We start from the raw sequence: 19829 nt of genomic DNA on the forward strand, positions 1-19829 counted from the left end.
AGTCACTGCATTGTGTAACTGGTAAAAAGTAATTGAGTATCTTAAGCCTTTTGAATCAATTTCAGGTACTGGTGCTGCTACCTTAATACAAAATTTATGAAGATGATTTCATATAATATGTTGCTATCAAAACTGTATAATAAAACCTGATAACATCTCTCTTTAAAAACCTGGGCAAAACAGTATAGTTATAAGATTATTTTTAAAAAAGACTTTGATATTGCTGTTTTTCTCTTTCTTTTAGTAAAGAGCAAGCATAAATAGTACAATTTTAAGTTGTCTTAGACTAAGCTTTTAACCTGCAAAATAGGGCAAACTAGAGGCTTTCTTTAAGACCTCAGTTCATGAGGAAGTTTCCTCCCCTCAGTTAATCTGATTCACACAACTCATATGTTACTGGGGACAGTGTTTCATAATCCATTTCGAATTCATTTCAAAACCTCTCACTTAGAATGTTTGCTGCATGTTCTCCTCAGAGAATGTTGTCATCCCCCTGACTCTTGGAAATTTGTGAAGCTCATTCTCTTTGATGTCAGAAATGGATTTCTGATTCTTCGTTCATTACGAATAATTCTGCTGTTGAAGTAGATATATCTTACTAGGAATGTAGGGGTAGGGGGAGCATCAGTGTATGCTTGAAAAAAATATATAAAAGCAAACTCCATAGGTATCTCATGTCATAGGAGAGGTTGTCCAGGCTTTTCAGTACTTTTTTAAAGGTGGTGTAGCTTGTTACTGAAATTCTTAACTGCTTCAGGGTGGTGGTTACAGCTCCGCCTTCCCTTGTAGTATAAATCTTTACCTGCAGAATCTTGGCTGGAAGTACTCATGGACTGGAGGAACCAGAATAAGCAGTAATTCAGGACAACATTAAGCAGGGACTATCAACATAGACTAAGCCAGTCAACCTGGGACAGAGGTTTCCCAAAGTAGTGATTGGGGAGGAACTGATGAAAAGCCAGTAAGAGCAATGAGTGGGCACCATGTTCATTTGACAAATACATGGGAGAACACTTTAAAACATTCAGGCAGTAGGAGGAATGGTGTGCTGATCAGCCACATGGATGCAAAAGAAATGCATAAACGTAGCTGCAGCTCTTGAGAAACTCACAGTCTAGGTGAGAGGAACCAACATGTCAAAATGGATAATTTATCAACAATACCATACCAAGTATAAATGTATATAAATCCAGTTGTTTTCAAATAACTCTATGACCATAGGCAGGTGTAATACAGATGCTGGAAGGAAAGGAGCTCTGGAGGAGCCCCAGCACCACCACACCCTGGCCCTGAGGCCTCAGGCCTGGACCCTGTCCTCTGGTAGGCCCAGCTTTCCCACCATAGAATAAAGATGATCATCCCCGCCAACCTCAGGGTGGTTGTGCAGATCAAATGAGTTAGTATATGGGAAAGAATTTTTGTAAACACCTATAAAAACATATAAGGGATTATTACTAGTTTCCGTGTGTTCTACCAGCTGGTTGGAGCTCAGTTATCTCAGAAAACAGTTGACCCATCAGTATTTGGTTCCTGAAAAGTTCTCTGTTAGAAAATGTAGTACCTGGAGTTTCATTTTCATTGAGTTTATAACTGTAGCCTTTTTTTTTCCTGGATGGGGAGGCATTGAAGTGTTTAGTACTTTAATGACTAAGTGGATGTTTTATTAATTTTTGTGTCACGTTTTAGTAGCTTTCTAAGAAATTCAGTTTATCAGTGTTAAATGTGTGAGCAACCTGCCTTCAGAATGTTGATCAGAAACACACTCTTACTGGACTCTGCTTTTATTCCCTAAAAATCAGTGTAAAACTTGCATGAATTTTATTTTCCCAGAGAGCATTGCTGCCCTGGAAACAGGCAGAAGGAACTTTGGAAAAGGTGGAGTCGTTACCTCACTCCTAAGTTAGGGGCAAATACTTCAACCACATAATTAAAGTTTTCTTCACAAAATAGGGAATTGTGAGCAGACACTGGCAGGAATCCAAAATTCTAATTTCTGACTATGATTTAATTTCAATTTTAAATAAATCGGTTTTTAATTTAAAAAGAGTGAGCTTCATAACATTAGCAATGATTGCAACATTAAGCCCAGTGTTCACAATCTAGCAATATAAAACATTATTTATATCTGAATCGTAAACAGCCTTTTGAAATGGATTATGGTTTTTCTCCCTATTCTAATACAACCTGGAGGGTACTAAAAAGTGTTGTGTGAAATTAACATTCTGCTGACTTTCGCCTATAAATGAGAAGCGAGCTATTAACATTTGTGTATTTTCATTATGTAAATTGTGTTAACACATGCCCACAAATTGCCACCAGCAATGCAATAATTTTCTCTCAGTGATCATAATGTGTCCAAGTGAGTCATTTTGATTATGACATGCTAATTACATATTGCCTTTTTTCAGATTCAGAAAAACCAGGGATCTTTAATGGTAAGCTTTATGAGTTCAGAAAAAAATTCACTTTTCTTTTTCCTGATGGCTGCTTCCTTTGCATGCTTGAATGCCTTGTTTTAAACTTAGCAAATTGCATTTTGAAGAAAATGCAAACCTTTAACTGCCTGTATTAGATTAGGTACCATTAGAAATAATAGAACATCCTGAGCATCAATGTTTTTATAAGAGTTTGCTGTTGTTGATTAATCTTGCTATATTTTATTGCATTAATGATTTTTTCTTTCCACTCCACTGTAAAGATATTGCATAGAGGCTAATACTTTTTCCTCTCTTCTTTTCCATTGCAGCCTCTCCAGCTTCTGCAGTGCATTGTTGATGAGGTGAGGCATCGTCTTATGTGCTTTCACTCCTAAAGTCATTCCTAATGGTGTGGAAAGCTTATATTTTGTTTCCTAATGAAGCACAATGCCCAACATCCTTGGAGCAAGTTGTGTTGTATGGCTCTGAGCTGTGTTACGTGAACTGGCCTTGTCCTGAATCCCACTCTTCTGATTCTGGCCAAGAAACCCTGCAAAACCAGACTGTCCCGCAGGCTGGTCCTCAGGGGTATCAGATGCCCTAAAGACAAAACACAATAATATTAATTGACCCTCTCCCTGGCCAGATGGGGATGGAGCTGGAAATTAAAATGGTATCATTTTTTTCTGCAACAGTTATTTAAAGTCATTCAGTAGGCAAGGGTCAGAGTTGAAGAGCAAGCATAAGCTGGGTGAAATTTGCCTTCCTTGAGTTATTTACCCAAAGCATATCAGAGCGATAAAAAGGCTCAAAAACTCTAGGTCAACAGTTCAGCTTTAATTTCCTAGTTAGGCATTTTTCTCAGAATATACCCCTAACATCTTGTGTATTCTAGTGGCTGGAAACCTGTATTCTCACATTTTAATTGAGCTTACTTCTGATCATCCTGCTCCATTGAGTTCCACTGTTCCTTTGCCTTCATGAGGCTAATCTACCTACCTTTCTCTCTCAACCAACTTTGTCTACTTCTTATTCTGACTTTAAATTCCTTTTCTGTAAATCATCAATCTTATAATACACAAGGCTTTCAAGAAACATTAACATTTTCTTTAGAAAGTGAGCTTTTTTGGGCTTGGGTTTGCCTACTAGCAATGTTTATTTTTTTAAACTTGAATTTTATAATATTTAAAACACTTGTAATTAGAGAGGAAAGGCAATAAATGATTCAGATAGGAAAGTTTGAAAGAAAAAAATCGTAATTCATAATTATTCCTCTCAATTAAACATCTGCATAACCAGTTATGAGATTTGGGAGAAAAAATAAAGATCCTCCTAGGAAACAAACAAACATACACACATATCACAATAATAGTAAGAGTGGGGCTCTAACATCCTTAATGGTTGCATCAGTCAGTCCATATATCCCCTACAAGCCATAAACCATGTTGATGTAAAAATGAAGGCATCGTCGTGAAACAAATGGAGGCTCCATTATCTCAAATATCAGACAGACCTCCTGGATCTAATAGCTCATCAATATCCTCTGTCATCTTATATTCCAAAAGCATACTATCCCCATCAGAATCCTCCCAATTTAACTGGTTTTCCTGAGGTCCTCCTCCAGTTTTGCTTGGGGAAGTGCCTGGGGAAACTTGCCTACCCAGTTTTGTGCACAGCCTCCTGTATTTCCTGGGCTCTCCCGTTGGTCTGCCAGGCCCCTATCAGAACATCCAGGTAAAGACATTCCTTGCCAATACTATATGTGTTTCTGGACAGCTCATTTGAAGGTTTTCTGCATCAAATAGATATTTTCATTCCTTATTTAAAGTAGCAGTTATTGCTATTCAATTTAAAATATCTTGTTTAATTTGGGCAAAATCATGAGACTCTTGAAATTACCATAGGGAGATGTTCTATTTAAGGGGTGAAGGTTGATGAAGAACAATCATGTGTAACTTAAATGGTATATTTTTCTTCATAGCATTTCTTTCTTAGTCAAGAGAAAAATGTAACTTAGACATCTATTCCTGTGTACTCTAAAACCATCTTCCTTGTGGAAACTTGGGAAATGAGCATTGTCTTTACTAAAACCAGGTTGATCTTGGAACTGAGCTGATATTCTGCAATAAAAGTATTAGGAAAGGATTGGCCAGATGACCTGCCTTAGACAAGAGGAATCATAGCATCTCGGAGAGGAAGAATTGGTGGGATCCTGTACTTACTGCGCTTGTCCTGTGTGTCTGTCAGAGTTCTCATTGCTGTGATGCAGTGTTCCTCATAGGGTGGCCCAAGGACTGATTGCATCAGAATTTTTTGTTATAATGCAAATTCCTGGCCCCAGATCACTGAATTAGACTTTCTAGGGGTCGTGCCTAGAATCTACTAGTTTCCCAGGTAACTCTCTGCACATTAAAGTTTGAGAACCACTTCTCAAACTTCTCTAACTGCTTGCCAGGGCTAAGTCTTCCCCTTTAGTTCCCACAGGGCGGTTAGCTAGCTAGCTTCATTTGCATCTGACTTTTAGGCCTTTTATTTGTGAATGAATATGCCCAGTTGGGATTTGAGCCATTTTACTGCTTGGGAGTAGATTTACCCCATTGTGAAATGGGTATCTGATGCTAGTATGTACTATTTCCTGTTGGAGAAAAGTCAGATCAAAAATTACTTCCCCTGAGGGAGCCTAATTCAGACAAGATGGGTATATTTGGCGTCACATACAAAATAGCTGTCACAAAGCCCAGTGTGACATATTATTGTGTGGATTCAGCTTGACCTCCTGTTACGGTCTGGCAAAGAGTGAAGATGTAGTAAAACACCACTAAGGTGGGCAAGAGCCAGTCCTGGAGTGGCCAAAGATGAATGTTAGAGCCAATCTGGGAGTCAGGAGGTGGAATCATGGAACAAAGCCAGGGTTAGCTACCAGATGTCCAAACAGAAGACACCAAAAACTAAACAGGAGTAAGAATCATGACCTTGAAACTCAGACCACAGATCAGGAATTGGGAGGGTAGCCAAGGTAACAGGAGAATTGAACTCCAATCAGAAATCTGGGTGGTCCAAGTAAATTTTGGTGGGTGGTGTTTTTCTGAATTGGCGCTGGCTAGCTGAGGTGTAAGTGACAGCTTAAAGACATCATCTGGTGCCTCAGAGTTGCTTCTCAATAGAACTTTTTACCTTAAGGTCCTTATGTAATCAGGTCCTCCCTATGTCCCTGAATACCTGCGTTGTAAAGTGCTTTGGTTCTTTATAAGTGATGTGTGTCTATGTGTACCTGAAGCCTTAGCCATCTGATATCTTTGGGGAATAAGTCAGCCCCTATTGTCTAGATAACTGAAATTTATGACTGTAAGCTCTGACAGCGATGAGAAATTTGCATTTTTAGAAAGAAATGTTTCTAAAATCTATTTGTTCTTGGCAGCCTGTTGACGGAGTGTGGTGAATATCATTTAACCTTTTCTCAGTGACTTAGTCCCTTGTTCTGAACATGGTACTGAATGTAAACTTTGATGTATTGATGCCCTCCAGGGCTGTAAAATTGTGTGGGGTTTACCTTATTCTTTCACTGAATTTTGCCAGCCATTTTGCCAGAGTGTTTGGCGTTGACATTGATATTCTCGGGCCTCTTGAAGTGTATAGAGCCCTTTGCCCCCAGGCTAACGCGCCTTACATGGCTATACTGCACTGCATAGTACTTTTCCTGTGCCCTCTTGTGATTGCCCCTGTTCTCTATGGGTACTCCTCATTCTTGTCGATGGCTACCTTTTGTCCCAACAACCCCAACCATCTGTCTTCGGTTTTTTTGTTTGTTTGTTTTGTTTTGTTTTGTGTTTGAGATGGTGTTTTGCTCTTGTTGCCCTGGCTGGAGTTCTGTGGCACAACCTCCACTCACTGCAACCTCCGCCTTCTGGGTTCAAGTGATTCTCCTGTCCTAACCTCCCGAGTAGCTGGGACTACAGACACACGCCACCACACCTGGCCAATTTTTTGTATTATTAGTAGAGACAGGGTTTCACCATGTTGGCCAGGCTGGTCTCGAACTCCTGACCTCAAATGATCTGCCTGCCTTGGCCTGCCAAAGTCCTGATTTCATATGGTACTTTTTAGTTTTGCTAAGGTCACTATCAGGAGTGCAAAGACCGAAGACAAGCCGGGCACAGTGGCTCACGCCTGTAATCCCAACACTTTGGGAGGCTGAGGCAGGCAGATCATGTGAGGTCAGGAGTTCAAGACGAACCTGGCCAACCTGGCGAAACCCCGTCTCTACTAAAAATACAAAAATTAGCCGGGCAGTGTGGCAGGCACCTGTAATCCCCGCTACTCAGGGGGCTGAGGCAGAAGAATCACTTGAACCCAGGAGGCGGAGGTTGTGGTGAGCCAAGATAACTGCATTCCAGCCTGGGTGACAGAGCAAGACACCCTCTCAAAAAACACAAAAAGGAAAAAAAAAAGGAAAAAGGAGAGGAGAGGAATCTCATGTTCATGAAGTGGGGGCTTAATATTGTTACAACGGAAATACTCTCAAAATTGATCTACAGATTCAGTGTAATCGTATTAAAATCCCAGTAGACTTTTTTGCAGAAATGGATAAACTAATCCTAAAATTCCCATGGAAATGCAAGGGACTCAGAATAGCCAAAACAATCATTGAAAAAAAAAAAAAAAAGAAAACAACGTTGCAAGATTTATACTTTCTGATTTCAAAACTTACTACAAAATTACACTGATCAAGATAGTATGGTAGTGGTATAGGATAGACATATGGAATAGAATTCAAAGTCCAGAAATATATATGCATGGTCAATTGTTTTCTGATGAGGATGCCAAGACCATTCTGTAGCAAAAGAATAGTCTTTTCAACAAATGGTGCTGAGACTACTGGATATCCATATGTAATAGAATAAATTTGGACCCCTACCTTGCATCATACACAAAAATTAACTCAAAAAACGGATCAAAGATTTAACTGTAAGAGTAAAAACTATGACACTCTCAAAAGGAAACATAGATGTGAATCTCCATGACCTTAGGTTAGCAATGGTTTCTTAGCTATGACACCAAGAGCATAAGCAAACAAAAACAAAAGGAGGGCCTTATCAAAATTAAAAACTTGTGTGTGTCAGAGGACACTATCAAGACAGTGAAAAGACAACCCACAGAATGGGAAAAAATATTTGCAAATCGTATATCTGATAAAGGCCTGCTATTCGGAATATATAAAGAGCTCTTACAACTCAATGATAAATAAAAAGACAAATAGCCCAATTTAAAAATGGGGAGAGGATTTAAATAGACGTTTCTCTGAAGAAGATAAACAAGTGGTCAATAAGCACATGAAAATATGCTCAACAATTAATTAAGGGAATGCAAATCAAAACCACAATGAGACACTACTTCATGCCCACTAGGATGGCTGTAATAAAAAAAAAAAAGAAAAAAAGAAAAACAGAAAATGACAAGTGGTGACAAGAATGTGGGGAAATTGGAACCCACATAAATTGCTAGTGGGAATGTAAAATGGTTCCATGGTTGCTGTGGAATACAGCTTGACCATTCATCAAAAAGCTAAACATAGAACAATTATATGACTGAGCAGTTCCACCTCTAGGTAAATACTCATTTAAGAGAATGGAAAACATATGTCCGCATAAAAACTTATACATGAACGTTCATAGCAGCATTATTCATAATAGCCCAAATGTAGAAAAGAATCCAGAAGTTCACATTGGACCATAAATAGGAATGAAGTACTGATAAATGCTACAATATGAATGTACCTTGAAAACATGCTAAATGAAAGAAATCAGACACCAAAAGCCACATATTCTATGAAATGTCCACAATAGGGAAGTCCATAGAGACAGGAAGTCAATGAGTTAGTGATTGCCAGGGACTGGAGGGGAGAAGGGAATTGAGAATGACTATCATAGGTACAAGGTTTCTTTTTAGGGTGGTAGAAATATTTTGGAACTGGGTTGTTACTTTAAAAGGGTGAATTTTATTTTTTGTGAATTGTCTCTAAATTTTCAATGTCAAAGAGAAAAATAGAAAGCAGAGTTTCTCTGTGATGGCCTGAGTTTAGTTGCTTGGCTGGATAGGATGGGCTTCAGCAGAAGAAAAGAAAAGACACTCTTAAACCACATTCCATTTCATAGAAGACTACCACAGCTAGAAAAATTTGTATTTTTATTTACTTCAAGAGACATTTATTGAGCTCCTGCCTGGGTCGTGATCTCTACCAGGTGCCGGGATAAATCCCTGTGCTGGATGACTTCATGATCTAGTGGAAGACAAACTCATAAAATAGATTTGATTCATTATGTTAAAAACGATAATAAAGCCATGTAAACAGTGCTGTGCAAGGTTGGAAGATGTGGGAAGATAGCAAAGCATCAGAGAGGAGATGATATTTGAGCTGGGCTTTGGAAATACCTTGATATTCACAAAATGAAAGTGGGGAGAAGATTGTCCCAGCAGAGGGAGGGACACAACCATAGGTGTCTAAGTGTGAGGCAGTTTTGAAGACGAATAGTTGGCCCAAAGTGAAGCTAGAAAAAAATACAGGGAGCATCTCAAATGCTGTACCAAAAAGCGTAGGTGTTGCCCTGTAGCCAAGGGAGATGATTGGAAGGTCTGACATGTTGAGATCTGTATTTTTTTCTAAGACAGTTCTATTGAGATGGGTAGTAGGAGAAATGAGACTGAGGGAGAATCTTAGAAGCTAGCTATTAAATATTGATTGATTGATTGATTGATTGATTGATTGAGATGGAGTCTTGCTCTGTTTGCCCAGGCTAAAGTGTGCAGTGGCACAATCTTGGCTCACTGCAACCTCCGCCTCCTGGGTTCATGCAATCCTCCCATCTCAGCCTCCCAAGTAACTCGGATTACAGGTGTACACCACCACGCCCAGCTAATTTTTTTGTGTGTCTTTAGTAGAGATGGTGTTTCACCATGTTGGCCAGGCTGGTCTCAAACTCCTGACCTCAAGTGATCACCCGCCTCAGCCTCCCAAAGTGCTAAGATTACAGGTGTGAGCCACCACACCCGGCCTTTAGAGGCTTTTTAGTGATATTGTTATAAAGGAAGCTCTTCCCTCATTTTTCTCCTCCCTTTCCCAGGCCTCCATTTTCTCATCCCACTTTGTTCAGTGTCACCCTCTTCTAGAACAGAAATGTTAGCTGCCCCTTAGTCACCCTGACTCACATAGGTAGAAGTGTCTAGCCATGTGGTTAACTTCCATCCTCTTCACTGAGCATCCAGGCTGGGCTGGCATCAAACAGTGCCTCCTTCCACCACTGGTCATCTTCACTAGCATTTCTAGAAAGCATCAGGGGAGCCACGTCCAAGTGGAGAGTCCATGTGAGGCCTCTTGTGAGTCCAGGTGTTTGGTAGGGTAGATGACTGTCTCTATTAATAATGATTCTTTTTAGCACCACCATAATGATGTGCATATGCCAGCCAGGCAGATAAGTAAATAGTGGAGGCTCTCTTATGTCTTCATTAAGTTTTATGGTTAGAGTCATAAGAACTTGCAGAAGACATACACTTTTATAAGTGGGATTTTGTAATGATGAGCTGTTGAATTCAGGGGGTTTTGTCAAGAAAGTCTGTTTCCATCTTAAGCAAATCCACTTTAGTCCTTCTCAAACCTAATGGAGAAAGCCAGCATCTCTCCCCCACACTAGGCACAAAGGCCTCTTCCTAGAGCTGTGGCTTGCCACAGTGCTACCTCTCTGTTGGCCCAGAACCCTGGCATTATTACAGTGCTCCTACAAGGGACACTGTGTTTTGAGTATCATATGCATTCCAAATAAACTCTAGGATAAACCACCTGTTCCTGATTGAAGGAGACTGCCCCTATATGGCAACATTTTCTCTCTCTCACCCTCTTCTTATGCTGCTTTCTTTGATCAAGAACAAGAAGAAAGAAATAAGAGACAAAGTAAAGATACACGTAAGTTTTGAATACAGTTGTGCCTTGTGGAATGTGAAAGTTATATTTTTCCCCAGCTTTATTGAGGTACAATTAACAAATAGTGTATGTATTTAAGGTGTACAATGTGATGTTTTGATAAACATATACATTGTGAAAGGATTGCCACAATCAAGCTAATATATCCAACCCCACATACAGTTACTGTGTATGTGTCTGTGTGTGTGTGGTGATAACACTTAACAATCTACTCCTTTGGCAAATTTTAAATATATAATACAGGATTATTAACTAAAATCACCATGCTATATTTATCTTATAAAAGTAAATTTGTACCCTTTGACAAACACCTCCTCATTTCCCCCACCCTCCAAGCCCCTGGTAACCACTCTTCTACTTTGCTACTGTGAGTTCAACTCTTTTAGATTCCACATATTAAGTGAGATCATGCAGTTGTTGTATTTCTGTGTCTGACTGACTTAGCACGTTCATCTGTCTGAACCTTCAGGTTCATATGCTGTTGCAAATGACAGGATTTCCTTTTTTAAGGCTGAGTAAGATTCCATTTTGGTGTGTGTATCCATACCACATTTTCTTTATTCATCTATTGACTGATCCTTGGGTTGTCTTCATATCTTGATTGTTGTGAATAATGCTGCAGTGAACATGGCAGTGCAGACGTCTCTTCAGGATAGTGATTTATTTCCTTTAGATATATACCCAGAAGTTGGATTGCTGAATCATAGTGTAGTTCTATTTTTAGTTTTTTGAGGAACCTCCTGCGTGCCGTTTTTCCATAATGGCTGTACCAATTTACATTCCCATGAACAGTGTATAAGGGTTCCCTTTTCTCCACATCCTCACCATCCCTAGTTACCTTTTGACTTTTTTATAATAGCCATCCTAACAAAATATGAGTTGACATTTCATTGTGGTTTTTATTTGCATAAAAAATAGTATTTCTAAAAGACATTTGCAAATCAGATTGTATCTTCCCATTGGTACAGTAGTTGATTTTCACACATTTCTAAAAGCGCTTGACCCCTTTATGTTGCTCAAAACCCAACCTATAAAATAGATGAACATGAAGCTATTTTGATTTGGCCAGAGGATGGGGGATTTAGATCTCCACCCCCTTTCCCACACACCTGCATAAGAGAGCTAAGAGTTCCATAGATTATAGTTTGGAAACCACTGATGATAGCCCAAAAGTCATTCTGTAAACCTGTGTTAATCCCAGAGCTAGGTACTGGGAATGGAGAGTGAATAAGATGCTCTTGCCACCATTCAAGAGCCGCTACTCTATTAGGGAGGCAGACAAGTAAACAGTCGTATATGTAGATCACTAAACTGCAGGTAGTGTAAGTGGTATGAGACGATGGCCTGGGCTCTCAGAGGACAGTGACTGTCATTTCAACCACTCACATAAATGGGTATTTACGATGTGGTATTTAACGATGTTTGTAGCCATATAAATTCTATCATTAAAGTGTGGCCAATGCGCTGGGAAAACAGAGGAGACAACTCAGTGGAGGAGACGGGAGCTACCAGGGAAGCTCTGTAGAAGAGACGAGACTGAAGGATAGCCAATAAGAGTTAGCCTTGGAGAGATCTGAGGCCCCTGCAGGGGGTTCAGTATGGCTGGGGTGTTTGGGCAAGTATTACAAGATGAACCAAGGGCCACATTTTGAAGGATCTTTATACCCCATGCTGAGAGATATTTGTAGGGGAGGGAGGATGGGGAGACTGAAAGAGTTTTAAGCAAGAGATCAACGTAGCCAGATTTGTGTTTTAGAAAAATCACTGTGGCAGAGCTGTGGAAGATGGATTGGAAAGGACATTGGAAGCCGTAGTTCCAATCAGAAATTGGAGGGGTTTAATCAGGACAGCCTTAGTGTGTTTGAAGGGTATTTAGGAGATGGAACTAACTGCATTTGGTAAGTAACTGGTTATAAGGGAGGGTAGGGAGGTAGGTTCAGGGATGAATCACAGGACTTGGGCAGTCAGGTGCATGGTGGTACCCTCCTGAGATGGGGCACACGGAAAGAGGCATGTTCAAGGGATGAGATGATTAGCATTCTGTTCTTGAGAGATCATCGAGCACCTCATTCAAAACCATATTCGTTCCTGCTCCAGATTCAATTATGAATTTAACAACTAGACTCTAAGTTCCTAGACATTTTATTTCTGTCTTTCTAGTACCGCATCTAACATCCTGTAGGCTCTTGTAAATATTCATCAAATGACATTTATGCATAAATCTCAACACCTGTTTTTTCAAGACCTCAGAAATATAAATCCAAAAAGTGACAGAGAATATATGATGCCTTAACCTTTTTTTTTTTTTTTCTTTTTTTTGAGACAGAGTCTCACTCCGCCACCCAGGCGGGAGTCCAGTGGCGCAGTCTCAGCTCACTGCAAGCTCTGCCTCTGGGGTTCACGCCATTCTCCTGCCTCAGCCTCCCAAGTAGCTGGGACTACAGGCACCTGCCACCATGTCTGGCTAATTTTTTGTATTTTTTTTAGTAGAGACGGGGTTTCACCTTGTTAGCCAGGATGGTCTCGATCTCCTGACCTTGTGATTCGCCCGCCTCGGCCTCCCAAAGTGCTGGGATTACAGGCGTGAGCCACTGCGCCCGGCTACCTTAACCTTTATGGTCTACACAGTGTTTCCCCATGTCACATTCTTTCCCCACACACTCTATTTTACAGACAAGGAAACTGAGTGACAATCAAAGGGTAAGGCTCCTTACATTATACTGTCATTGATTTGAAGAAAGTAAAAAGTGACCACTAAACATTTTGGCATCAAAGGAAGAGGTTTTTAATAAAGCTATGAAAGAAGACAACTTCGCACTGCAGACATGCTCAAAGGTCATAGGTATTTTGCAACTCAGTTCAGTTTTGCTGTTCATATGAATGACCCCACATCTTTCAGTTAATTGAATTCTATTCTGCATACTCTGTTTAATTTGGCGTGGAGGAACGTGAATCCTTTTAGAAAGATTTCTATTGAAATACAATAAGTTTGGCCCTTAAATGTGTTATCTTAAAAAAATCATTCATGTAGAATGACTCATTCCTAGGCAGGGTGCCTGAGAAGCCACTGGGCTATGAAAATAGCTGGTGCTGGGGGGTGGGGGATGCTGATGGCAAGAATGATTGCCTAGTAATACCTCCTGGAAATTCAAAAGTGAGGTTAGGCCAGGCGTGGTGGCTCACGCCTGTAATCCTAGCACTTTGGGGGACCAAGGCAGGCAGATCACTTGAGCTCAGGAGTTCAAGACCAGGGTGGGCAACATGGTGAGACCCCATCTCTACAAAAAAATACAAAAATTAGCCAAGCATGGTGGCATGTGCCTGTAGTCCCAGCTACTTGGGAGGCTGAGGTGGGAGAATCTCTTGAACCTGGGAGGTGGAGGTTCCGGTGAGCCAAGATCATGCTACTGTACTCCAGTCTGGATGACAGAGTGAGACTGTCTCTCAAAAAAAAAGAAAAAAATGGGATTAACCAACTTCAGAGGAACTAATATCCACTCATCTTTTACCTGAGAGACTTTACCATGATTCTGGCTTCTGAAGTTAGCAAGAAGTAAAAGGAATACCATCCCCCTCCTATTCCCAGCATCCCAAGGATGACCTGTTCCTGTCATAGCACATAACTGCAGGTGGTTAAAGGGAGACAGGACCTGCAGACCCACAGTGTCCAACCACAGTGTCTAGCTCTAACCACTCCCACAAACAGGTTTTTGTGATGTGGGATTTCATGGTACGTGCAGCTTGTGTTAGTTAATGACTGAGGCATTAGAAACTCAGTAAGTTAATACAACCATATGCACACAATGGTCCTGTCCTTTCAGCGGTATTGTCAGCTAGACCTGTGTTTCAAATTGTTGGGAATATATTGTTGGGATCCTGAAAACTGATATTCCTCTTTTATGTAAGGCAATCTTTAGAAATCTGATACCTTCTTTGAAAAGTCCAGTGTGTTTAAATTAATTCAGTTTGGCTGGTTTGAAAATTGAAAATAGGTTAGTATTAAGGCCAGGATTCCTTTAGTAATTACTTTTTCTATTGGTAATAACTGTTTCTTTAGAAATGACATTAACATTCTACCAAAACACAGCAGTAATCCAAAAGTTAATGTTCTGTTCATTTATAATTATATTTAATTCATATTTATGAGTTGTCAGAAGGGAGGAGTAAGAAAGAAGTGAGTACAAAATGTTACAGAAGAAACAAGTTATAAGAAAATTTTTTCTTCATAGTCTGAAGGATGTACAAAGTCACTTGAAGTAAAAAAAAATTTTTTTTAAACACACAATTATATAAAATTAGATTTTATTAACTTGCTGAAAAAAATCTGTATTTTTATTATTTCCAAGTGGCACTGAGTGAATGCAGCCAATAGACCTCATCCATTTCTTCTTTTTTACTAACCCAAATATTATCATAAACATCCCCATAATTTTGATTTAGTAAGTCAATTAGATTTGTGGGGATTTTTTAACCAGAAAAAATTCTGCATCTTTAGGCAGTCATTGAACAAGTAGCTTTGTGTTCCTTTGAATCGTCCATGAAGCCTGATGTATTATTAATGAATTAATTTCTTGGTGGTGGAGGCCTGTGAATAGCGGTCTGTGAATGGGCAGTTGCCTGGTGGGGCCAGTTTTGGCTGCTGTCATTTAACATGTGTTGCTCTATTGTGAAGTCTTACCCAGCCATAGGACAATGCTCATTTAATCCACCATGATGGGACCTACACACCCTGAGCCCAAGTTGGATGCCAGGGTCAGTTACCCAGCAGCTTGGGCTGGGGGCACTGCTCTGCTTCACTGCCGAGTTGCTGTAATCGTTTTGCCGGCTGTTAATTTTCTCTAAACCAGGGAAAATGTGTATGTGAGCGGTACAAATGTTCTCAAAAGAGATTCCAAACTGGTCGGCTGGGGTGTTGCCTCCATTCCAGAATGGAGGCAGCATTCCAGGGAGTGTAAGCTCCTTCCTTCCTCCTGGAAATGGAAACGTCTGGGCCCACGAGATCCCTGATGTTTTGAGGTCCAGAGTAGCAGATGGCATTATGATTTTCCAAATCCTGATGAACATTCTAACTGAACTTGTTCATTTCACAGTATGTAGTTCTATTTTTTTCATTTCCTCTTCTTCCCTCCCTCCCTCTTTCCCTTTGTTCCCCTCATAGTAACTAATTTTAAACTGGTGTAGTGTCTCCTTAAACCAGCTTTAAATTCCCTTCTGTCTGTCTATTGTATGCACAGTTTCATGTATAATTCTCAGCCTTTGAATTGAAGCTGAAGCAGCCTTTGAATTTGTTTAAAAATGTGTAGACAAATACAGCCAACACTCATACATGCAGCCACTGGTAGTTCTGTTTCCCCCCTTATCTGTAGCTGGCAGTGCAGGTGGCAAATGGTAGTAATTATTTTAACTAACAGTCGAGTGAACATTCAGGAGGACATACAGTATGGTGATGTGGACTTTGGATTTACAGTGAGTTCTCAGAGGCTGACTTGATAGTGTTATGGCTTGCTGGTTTTTCGGGACACGGACCTGCCAGGTTCTTGTACTTCAACAGTGTGTGGATGTGGTTCAGATGTTTCCATCTTAACTCTTTATCTATGAAAAGATCAATTTTTTTTTTCATTTGGGTACCTATTAAGGGTTTTTTTCTCTCCTAGATTTTTCTCTTTTGTTTTTAATATAGTTTATGATCTGCCTTTTAGACTGCTTTTAATCAGCACTTCTGTAGAACCAGGTGAAATGCCAGTGTGTATATTAACATTCTAATTTAGGTACTGGATCAAACATGTATAGCTGGACTTTTCTTGAGGAAAAAAGTTGACCTGACCAGTGTATGAAATTCAAACACTATACAGGAACAAGGTAAAAGCACAGGTAGGAATTGCTGAATAATTACCTTTAGACCAGCCTGAGCAGGAGACTTCCCATGAGGGTGAGCTCATTTAATGGTTCCTAAAACTCAATCTTGTGGATGTCAGTGGTCATGCTTGATTATTTGCAGCAGTGTTTTATGAAAAGCAGTAGAAATGCACTGGGAGGCTGCAGAGAAAGAGGACAATAACAGGTTTTACTTTTGTAAATGAAATCCCTTCGGTATGAGACAAGTACGTTTTTTGCTGCTCTGACTAAACCACTGAAAAGGGAGATGTATGTGGATGTTAGTGTGTGAGTATGTGTGTACTGTTCCTGTAGGCACCTCTAAAAAATGCTGTGCACTATGGCTGATGACCAAAAAGAGACCTAAAATAAAAAGAGAAAAAAGATGTTCATTGGCTTTGGAAAGGAAGCAATTATAAATACAGTTTAAAAGATTAATCTGTTTTCCGTTTCTCCACTCACCTATTTTCAAGAAATGTTATAAAACACTAAGATCTTTACCATATGTTTACAACATTTCTAAGTAAATATAAATCTTTTAAATGACCAAAAAAAAACACAAGCAGACTAAATGAAGAGTCCATTTTGACAAATAATGACAAAGATCATTTCTCTTCTCTTTTATCCCAATACTGAAGAACTTCCAAAACACATTAAGGAGAAAAAGAAAATAGGAAAAAAATCTCTATAATCTCAAATTTCAGTTACCCAGAGACAGATTCCTTTAGACCTGTTCGTTTATATTTTGTTTTTTATAAGCCATCTGGTAGTGATGTTCACTTGGCTAACAGCTGGTTCTCCTTGATTGAAGGGTTTATGGATAGGATGGGCCTTTCAGTGGCAAAAATTCAGGCCTTTACCCCATGGTTCCAGGCCCATCTGAGACAAGTTAAATGAGCTGCTACTGTCAGCCCAGACCCAGTGGACAGAACTTCACACCAAAATGCCCACATATGTAATTTGTCACACCTGGCAGCCCAGAGCATGGGGTGACCCAGTGTGGAAATTGAATCATCTTTCACTTTCTCTGCTCAAGACTTGATGTGGAGTGGGATGAGTAAAAGGCGGGCTTTCTGTTCTCCAGCTGAGCAGGGTTGGAGGCTTTCTTCTCTGGCATGTCATCTGCCAGCCTTCCTAAGTTCAAAGCCTTGCTTTCACCCTGATGTTTTCCCTCATAACACCCCGAGAAGTAGGTCAGTTCTGTCTGCATCATGAAATCAAAAATACACTTAGAGTCAAAATGCTGATTGTTCCTTCATGGAGTGGCCACATTTTAAAATAAACTCAATGTTTTAACAAGCATTGATTGAATTCATACAATCTGCTATGTAGTTATGGCTACTCACTCTGAGCGAGACTCATTCTCAGACCAGGAGCACCTATACATCTCTTTCCCACCTTTCTCCTTCTGATAACATGTGACTGCTTTTCTCTCCCCCCGTCTACATTCTGTTACAGCAGGTATGTACAGATATGAACACTGAGGACCTTTAAAATATGAAAATGTAGCTGATTTCCCAGAATCTCACATTAGTGTACACCTTGGACAGGTCGTTTTTGGTTTGAAGATTAGCTTCTATGAAGATCCTTAGAGGTGAGGGTCCAGTTGTTTTCATTTTTTTGTTTTTTAGATTTTTTCTTTTTTAAAAACAAACTCGGTTTTCTCCCCAGGCAAGTACAGATTTGCCCTATGGGTTCTGCCAGTTGTCTCATAAAGATGCTACTCTAAGGCAGTGAACAGTGGAGGATCAGAAACCAATTTGGGATCTGACAGGCAAAACGCTATCCTGCCGGGCATGAAGCCCCTAGAATTACAAATGATCTTTGATCCCAGCACTGAGGATAGAATGCAGTGATCCAACAGAGCTTTGCCAATTAGTATGAATCCCAGTGCCTAAGAGTAGACATTGTTGGGCCAGGCCAAAGGAACGTCAGACATGAATTAAAAGATTTACTTTTAAAATATAGAGCATGACTCTCAATATTGGTCAGACTACAGATGATTTTCTGATGTTGAACACCTGTTGGCTTGGTGGCTTGACACCAAAGTCTAGAAGTGGGCTATTAAAAAAAGTTAGAGGGCTGGCCATGTTTCATTTAATTTGCCATGCTGGTTTAATCCAACCACAGTACAACTGACCTCAGAATTCACCAGTGCAGCCAATGCCTTGCGATTTTTGAGAAGCTGTCCTGTCTTCCTTTGCTTTACTGCCAGTATGCATAAGGTCTGAAGGAATGTCTGTTTTGTATAAGGAGAAGGGAACAGGACCCAGACTACAACATTCAAGGTCCCTCCCACCCTCAGGTGCTGTCTGGGAGAGAGGAAAGAAGAAAGTAGGGGAGCAAATAAGGTATCTCACATGCTGCAGACTCTCTTACTTTACTCCCCATGACCCTCGTTTGTGAACTCACTTCTACCAGTCAAACTGAACCAAAACCTCAGTGCCCCCCTGTTCATCCTGAGTGCCCAGCTTTGGCACTCTTATGTGGCCACTTCCTCCATCCTGCAGGGCTGGTTATTAGGAGTGCACATCTTATCCCTCAGAACAATACACAGATTCTTTGGGGATATGGATTAAGTATCAGCGATTCCACAATGCCAGGCTCATTGCATTCCACATGGTAGATGCCCACAAAAGCTGTTGAATGAATGAATGAATAATGAATGATTGTATCATTTTTACACAGTATTTTATGTTATGCCTTATCAGTGTCTGAATTAATCACCACATTATTGTCAGGTCCCACTGTCACCTTTAATTATGAATTACAGGCAAAAATATAGTCCTCAGGAATATTTTTTTAAGCAAAGGGCCCTTAACTTTTTTCCAGTTGAGTATTTATGCCAGCGTTCTCCCTTATACAAAGCAGAGTTCTACTAAGAATCTAGGCCTCATCTAATTGTTTAAAAATAGTCCCTGTCCCTTACCTTTTCTTTTTAAACTTTGTATTTTGACATAATTTTTAGATTTACATGCAGTTGTAAGAAATAATACTGAGAGATCCTATGTACCTTCCACCCAGTTTGCCTCAACAGTAACACCTCGTAAGTATAGTACAGTATCGACTGGGCACGGTGGCTCACGCCTGTAACCCCAGCGCTTTGGGAGGCCGAGGCCAGTGGATCACGAGGTCAAGAGATGGAGATCGTTCTGGCCAACATGGTGAAACCCCGTTTCTACTAAAAATACAAAAATTAGCTGGGCGTGGTGGCACACGCCTGTAGTCCCAGCTACTCAGGAGGCTAAGGCAGGAGAATCGCTTGAACCCAGGAGGCAGAGGTTGCAGTGAGCCGAGATCGTGCCACTGCACTCCAGCCTGGTGACAGAGCGAGGCTCCATCTGAAAAAAAAAAAAGTATAGTACAGTATCTATACTGTAGATAGAAAATTGTCGTAGATACAAGACACAAACCACTGATCTTATTCAGATTTTACCAGTTTTACATGCACTTGTGTGGGGGTGGGGAGTTGCAGGGTGGAGGGTAGATTAATAACACAGATTATTCTAAAGCCAAGATACGTTATAGTTTAAAAAAAGAATATTCCTTGAATATTGAAAGCATTT

At 40.2% G+C, this 19829-nt stretch overlaps 1 protein-coding gene across 2 annotated transcripts in view; it reads left to right on the top strand.

The window, feature by feature from the left end:
- The window catches only part of MAP2K5 (mitogen-activated protein kinase kinase 5), a 264174-nt gene that overhangs the window by 202348 nt on the left and 41997 nt on the right, over window positions 1–19829 (top strand). For both annotated transcript variants that reach the window (XM_025390594.1, XM_025390595.1), the window contains 2 exons: window positions 2409–2435; window positions 2747–2779. In XM_025390594.1, the coding sequence (XP_025246379.1) occupies window positions 2409–2435; window positions 2747–2779 (60 nt within the window). The remainder of the gene's footprint in view (window positions 1–2408; window positions 2436–2746; window positions 2780–19829) is intronic.

Source organism: Theropithecus gelada, chromosome 7a (genome assembly GCF_003255815.1).
Source record: "Theropithecus gelada isolate Dixy chromosome 7a, Tgel_1.0, whole genome shotgun sequence".
In the NCBI taxonomy this organism is placed as follows: domain Eukaryota; kingdom Metazoa; phylum Chordata; class Mammalia; order Primates; family Cercopithecidae; genus Theropithecus; species Theropithecus gelada.